Here is a 6,987-nt window from a genome sequence, read left to right as displayed (position 1 = left end):
TGTTTAATCTATAATCGATTAAGATTTCGCGGATGAACTAGAAATATATTTTCTAAAAGATTTTCTATAATAGAGACAATTTCGGATTTTCCAAACATAATGTTTCTATAAAAAAAGTGAATTATTTAAAATTGTAGTAAAATAATTAGTGGCATACCATATAATTTTTTTACTTACACCAGAGCAATCCTTTGGAATTGTTGATCCTATTGAAACACATTGTAAAACATATCTTCATAAATATCAATGTTTATTTTCATTTTATGAACTTTACTGCTTTATAAGTGTTTAAATATTAACTTTCTTCAGTATGTGTGCGCAAATGGATAAGAATTTTCAAGTACGGAAGCTAGCATATTTCATCATTGACGCGGTAATTTATCTTTTATGATAATTTTATGTATATTTTATATATATATATATATATACACACAACAGAGCCATAACTTTATCTTTCTCCATATTTTTTTTGTTTACTGTTAGACTTCCGTGTCCAACGGGGCTTTGAAGAAAACTTTATTTTGAAATTATTCTATACCAAAAAAAAATGAAAAATGTTTCAAGTTGTCATTGTAAATTCATATTTGAAAGAGCGTATTATAAATGTTTGAAATTTTTCTAGAGCACAAAAACCTTTTATTACAAAAACACGAGGGTATTAGTGACCCGGTTGAGGTAGGAAAGCAGTGGAGAAAAAACATTGAGCCGTGAAGAATTAGTCAAAGTAACTGCCAATGAATAAGTAAGCAATTCATAATAAATTTTACTTGGATTAATAATAATTTAATAATAATTTGCTAATAATAATTTGATTTAAAATTTAATGATCAAAATATTTAATGTTCGATACAAAAGGATCGTTTATTCGCAGATTTAGTAAAAAAGAATACACAGTTGCTATTTATTTCAATATTTACACGAAATTCCATTCTCGTTGCATACTTTAAGAGATTTGATAACTAGTTTAATATCGGATTCGGTTTTATCAGCAGTAATTCGAAACAACGTAAGAAAACCGATAAACAGTCACGAGAATGCGATCGGGACACTGAGTGTAAATTCATAATGTTAAAATACTGACACTAACTTAATCTCTTGTATCAGCCGATTCAGCGGATACGTCGAGTTGTCATCACATTTTTCGCACAAACATACATGTGACTATCAATGTTTCGTACATGAATACGAAATATCTTGATCATAATTTTTTTAATTAAATTACGTGTCGCAATTAATATTATCGAAAATTGTTACGAACAATCTTTTGAATTGACGAGACAATAATAAACGTTATGGCGCAATTCTTCGCGCGGGAATCAACATTTTCCGCGAGAATAAGACACATTACGAAGAAACAAAGCGGCATATGCCACAAACAGAGGAGAGAGGATAGTCTTATATAGTATATCAATGAAGAAGAAAGAGAGGAAAGAATGAAAGAGCAAAGCGAAAGAACGCAATATAGAGAGGAAAGAGCGAATGAGCAAGCGAGCGTACAAGGAGAGAGAGCGAGAGAGAGAGAGAGAGAGAGAGAGCGCGCGAGAGAGAGAGGGAGAGAGAGAGGAGGGAGGGAGGGAAAAAGACAAGAAGGAAGACAAGAAGATAGCAAGAGGAAGAGAAAGAGAAAGAACGAGAGAAGGGGAAAGAGAAAGAGAAGCAATGCGACAATCACTACATTCGCGGTTAGCTCGAGCGAGAGAGCGCATGGCCTTGGCCGCTGCTGCGGGGTAATTCAGTCAAGGTTTCGGCCGATGAACTTCCTCCAACGGGAGGAAGGAGACTTCGCCGGCCGGTTGTGGTAGACGTGGTAGGGAAGAGTCGGACCAATGGTGCGACTGAGGGCCCGCCGAGCTGACGGCCGATTGGTCGGGCCCGTCTCGGTGGCGACAGCACGGCACACTGCGACGGGCCCGCAGCGACTTGTCAGTGACCTCCAACATTGAAAATACGATGAACTCTCTCGGGGGGCCCTGTAAGAGAGCTTACGGAGCAATGTGTTGAGTGTCCTCTACTACATACTAGGTAGCCAGGGCGTAGACATTGTAGATGGTCGAGGCAGTCTGATAGCCTGGCAGCCGAGCAGGCACATCAATCCCTCCCCTCCACCACCGACTTACTCAGAGTAAGGGCTGCACGGCCCCCAGGTAACCAACACTCGGCAGCGCCGAACAAGAGTCAGACCAACGCGAACCTCCCTCGAGCGAAGACTTACTTTCACTCTCTCTTCAGGCTACCATCCTCTCGCGCTCAGCTCCGCTTCCAATTCATCGCGTCGCTTCCAATCCGTCGTCCGCACAACTTACCGCGAGCTTCGCTATAACGTCGTCTGGCCGTAACCTTTGCACACAGTCGCAGATCGCGCCGATCATTTCCGGTGCTTCGATATTCGCCGAGTTCTCGAACAAGAGAACGTTGCACGTGGACGTTCGCGCGCGTGCATGTAAATCGATATTCAGTGATTGGGGTAAGTGAGCTTGGTGACAGTGAGAGCGAGATGAGAACAAGTGGAACGGTATCCTGTAAACCTTCGGAACAGTATGTGAACTTTTGATTTTTTTTTTTCTCAGTGCAGTGTTGTGAACAAACGAATGTTATCTCTGTCGGGAAGGAGAGCGTTAACAGCGGAAACTCTCCCGAACAAACATGATTCTTACTCCGGACAGTAGTGCGCAGGACACGCTGGTCACGTCACCCGCACCTGAATTGCTGATTCCCAACGTATCTTCGCACGATTCCCGCGCGTCCACCGTGCCGCGCGTACCCAGTCGAGGCATGTCTAGTCCGTATCACGTGATGCAATTAGCAGATCATCATCTTAGTCATCCCAATATGCCGACGATGGATTCGACTGTTTCTTCCGCTAAACCCGAGCCTGAACTTAACATAGGTACACGTACTTCTTTTTACAATGGCGAGATCATAACGAACAACGCCAATTGGCAATTGGCGTGCAAGCGTAAAACGGGTGGGTGGGTTGCCGCGAATACCGGCGACAGTGGGTGAAAGCAGAAAGTTGTAATGCAGCGCGATGCTGTAACCCGCTACACGCGCGAGAGAGGAGAAAGTGTTCTTCTTTCCCTCTCCCACCTTTCTCTCGCGCAGCGCGAGAGGATAGGATATCGTTGCGACCTGCATTAACGGAATGCGCTTCTCTCGTTTGTTTCAGAATTCGACGGGACCACCGTGTTATGCCGGGTCTGCGGTGACAAGGCATCCGGTTTTCATTATGGAGTTCACTCCTGCGAGGGATGCAAGGTGAGTACCGACAGATCAATTGTCAATTACACGGCAATCCGATTCCTTTGGAATCGTCTCTTCAAAGTCTTACGTTACAATCCTTTGTCAAGATTTTTAAATCGAACGCTGACGAAATCTAATCTCGTACGAGCGATCGGAAGTGCCATGTGTTTTCGCGCCAAGCGATTTCGATATGTAAATTCGTTCCAGTTTCGTCGACAGAATTGAACTTACTTTTTTCGTAAATAATTTTGTAAACTAACTTATATAATCAAAAAAGTAAGAATTATAAATAATTTTATAAATTTTATACTTACAGAACAAAATGCGCAATATTAGAAAATGATAAATTTATAGAAAAGAGAATATAATCAAATTCTCGTTAAGCACATTTTGAAGTTTATTAACTTCAAATTACTTTAAGAATATCCATAGATTTTAAAATTATAGATGCGTTATAACGTTTTCTATCTACAACAATATCGAAATTGCGGATGTGCGGAATGGCGTTGCTGTGCGGTGCGATCAGAGTGAATGTACGTGAATGTAAATGCATGATGTGAGACCAAGGCTACATAGGAACTGTCGACCACGCGGAGAAACCTTGGTCACGCGGAAATCATAAGAGATTTGAGGTGGTCCTTGAAGTTATTTCACGACAGGCAGTTCCTCTACATCGGCAGAGGATCTCGTGAAGGCCCCTTCCATATGTATTGTCAGGGCCAGCGTGAGAATTTATTTTTTAACACGTGTTCTTTTTAACAGTTAATAAAATGATTAATGCATCATAGTTAAAAGCGTCAATATATCCTAGTCAATCAATAGATTCTAATGGTCTTTGTATCATTTTTTACCCACAAAATTATGTTTGGTAAAGAAAGGAAGAAAAATGTTAGAAAATATGACAGGCTTTTTGACTACTAATTCCGTTTCAACAAAATTTAAGAAAAGGTTCATAGCAGGTAGATTCTTTGAGAATTCTCCGTCAATGATTCTGACAAATGTCGAGCTAAAATCAACTAAGGCTCAATGGTCAAAGAATTTTGTCATTCAAGCTGAATTACTTTGCAATTTAATTGTCTTCTTAACGTGTGCATAGGCGTCGAAAGATGGAATTTTTCTTCGTCACGGGAAACTATCCGAGCTGTCTTAATTGTAACAAGATCGGTGTCTTTTGTTTCGCTTGTACGCGTCGACTCGGCCGGAAGCGGATAGTAGGGTCAGCACCAGCTATCGACGCGTTTTAGGAAGTGAAGGAACGGCGCCACTACCCACCGCCGATTTTACCATCTCCATAACCGCGCGATGTAGTGGAGGTGGTCTGGGTGGTCATGCTCACCAGGTACCGTGCATCGTTCACGCTCGTAGATCGACTTAGACCACTCGTGCAACAACTTCGTGCCATCGTCTTTCTTCTAATCGTGTGTTTATTTATTTTAATTCTTTTTATAAAATATATATATACTTGTACACAAGGTATTTCCTATTCAAATACAATCATCACACAGAGAAATTATGTGTGATATTATTTATCTTTTATGGTCAATTTCTTCATCAGATATTTTGATCTAGATATTTTCCAGATGTCTCATGAATAAACTTATCTAGAAATGAACAAAAATTGATGAATAAAAGATAAAGTTGCCGCGACAATTTATCTAGAGGTGAAGAAATTAGCTATTCGAAAATTTGTTCGTAAAATTGTTGAAAACTTGTTGATAAAAGGACTCTTCCTCTCTTTTTGGATTTAACAAAAGAACTTAAAGAACTTGATAATGTTCCAGATATATGATACGAATGATTAAGAGATTTAAATCTTTCGATGTTTATAAATCTCGCTAGCTTTTATTTGTTATGCTTATATTTATTATTGTTTTGCAAAAATGATTATATCCACATAATACATTTATAATCATTTATTAAGGAATCTTTTGAGAACGTTCTTAGAATCGTAGGAATGTTTACCTTACAAGTTTGCACTGTACAGATATGTATGCATAAATCCATAGAATATAAATGAGGCAATGAAATTTAATACAATGTAATATAGCCATAAGCTGTGCTTAAAAACATTTCTTTGAAAACGCTCTGTAATGATGTAATAATTTGTCATACAATTTGTTCTGGCGGTTTTTTTTTTTCATTGAAATAATCAAACAGAGACATCCCGCTGCTACGTAGGAACCAGGGTAAACCCAAAAGAGAGGAAATGAAAGAGAGAGTTAGGGTCAAACTGAAAAACCGAGATGATGATTACCGTGGGGAAGCGAAAGTATTTTTCGACCTAGCAGCAGATACTCCTGCTTTCGTTGCTCCTATTGTAGCCATAGAAAAACCTACATCGACCACATTTTATGAACCACCTGACTAAGAATTTTTCTTCCTCTCGTTTTTTCTTTCTCCGCCTTCTATATAATGTAATCTTCCTGCTTCTGTAACGTCGTTCCGATGGTTGAAATTCACTGAAGAGGCTAATCGCCCAGACAGAGAGTCATGGTCCCCGTCTGGTTGACTAGGTCAGTAACTTATAGCCGCAGCGCCGTAAGAGGCGCTAAGCCGAACGAGTCTCCACCGAGTGACCTAGCCGCTAGCGGTAGAGCGTCTTAAAGTACTGGAAGAGGGGCTTGTGGAAAGGGAAGAGAACGCGGAAGAGTGTTGGATATCTTTAAGACTAGGTCGCTCGGTCACACCACTACACAGTTGCACTATTTCGCTCCACTGTCTCATCAGAACGCTACTTTTCTCTTCGCATCATAGACCGCGCTACTGAAATATTAATTTCGTTAGAAGAAAAAACTTACTGACGCAACATGTAAAAACGTCATATGACAAGAAAGCCAGTGTACGATATTCCTGTATGCACATACCTTATTATTATTATTATTATTATTATTATTATTATTATTATTATTTAATAGATTCAGAAATATTTCAGAAATAGACAAAAACTGACACAAAAGACAACGAATTCGAAATTTCGAAGTGTCAAGATTCAAGAACTAAAAATATCTAAATCTTCTTCTAATATGAAATAAATCAACTTAAAAGCTGTGATACCGAGTATTTCAACCTTCTCTAATTTATTGAGGAATAAAGCTTCTCAATTTATTAAAGGATCATGCAGGAGAATAAAATAGAAGACGTATTTTGAATATTTTAGATCAATTTGAATTAAATCGATTGCAGTTCCAGAATAGTCGAATGGCGCTATTATCGCTCTACTGTTGCCATCATAACGGTACATATCGCAGCGAATTAGAAATAAATTTGAAATAAATATAATTTCCACGGCAGTTTTTCATTAGTATATAACGTGCTTTGACTTGTAAAACACAGCTTGATCTTATTAAACATCTTTCAATCCTATATTATCGTTGAATCTTGAGTTTTTGATTAAAAACATTTTTATCTCAAAATAGAAAAATATAAAAACTAATGTTTGATGTATAAAACTCCAGCAAACCAACTGAAATTCTAAAACGAAAAGTTGAAGCTTTTACGCGGTCAATTTTCTCGAAGGTATTAGAAATTATTATTAGGAGACGAACGAAACTTTTTAGTAATATAGAGCTCCTCTTTAAATCTTCGTGATACAAAACAATTGGTGGAGGTGCACGTCGGTGCTTTTTCCGGAGGGTTGAAATCAGGCGACCAGTGCATTAACCCTCCGGTCGTCGACCCTTCGAGCCAGTTACGTCACTCTCCCTCTCCTCCTTTTCCTCCTCCTCCACCACCACCACCACCACCTCC

The 6,987-nt window shown here is 39.1% G+C and overlaps 1 protein-coding gene across 3 annotated transcripts in view; it reads left to right on the top strand.

Moving 5' to 3' along the window:
* Positions 1 to 6,987, top strand: part of LOC108751969 (nuclear hormone receptor E75) — a 95,513-nt gene that overhangs the window by 76,431 nt on the left and 12,095 nt on the right. For 2 of the 3 annotated variants that reach the window (XM_018492476.1, XM_018492477.1), the window contains exon 2: positions 3,167 to 3,255. In XM_018492476.1, coding sequence (XP_018347978.1) covers positions 3,167 to 3,255 — 89 coding nt within the window. Of the gene's footprint in view, positions 1 to 2,000; positions 2,888 to 3,166; positions 3,256 to 6,987 lie in introns of those variants that run through there. The other variant, XM_018492475.1, reaches the window with a different exon arrangement.

Source organism: Trachymyrmex septentrionalis, unplaced genomic scaffold (assembly GCF_001594115.1).
Source record: "Trachymyrmex septentrionalis isolate Tsep2-gDNA-1 unplaced genomic scaffold, Tsep1.0 scaffold53, whole genome shotgun sequence".
Taxonomy (NCBI): domain Eukaryota; kingdom Metazoa; phylum Arthropoda; class Insecta; order Hymenoptera; family Formicidae; genus Trachymyrmex; species Trachymyrmex septentrionalis.
This window is presented reverse-complemented; position numbering and strand designations above follow the sequence as displayed.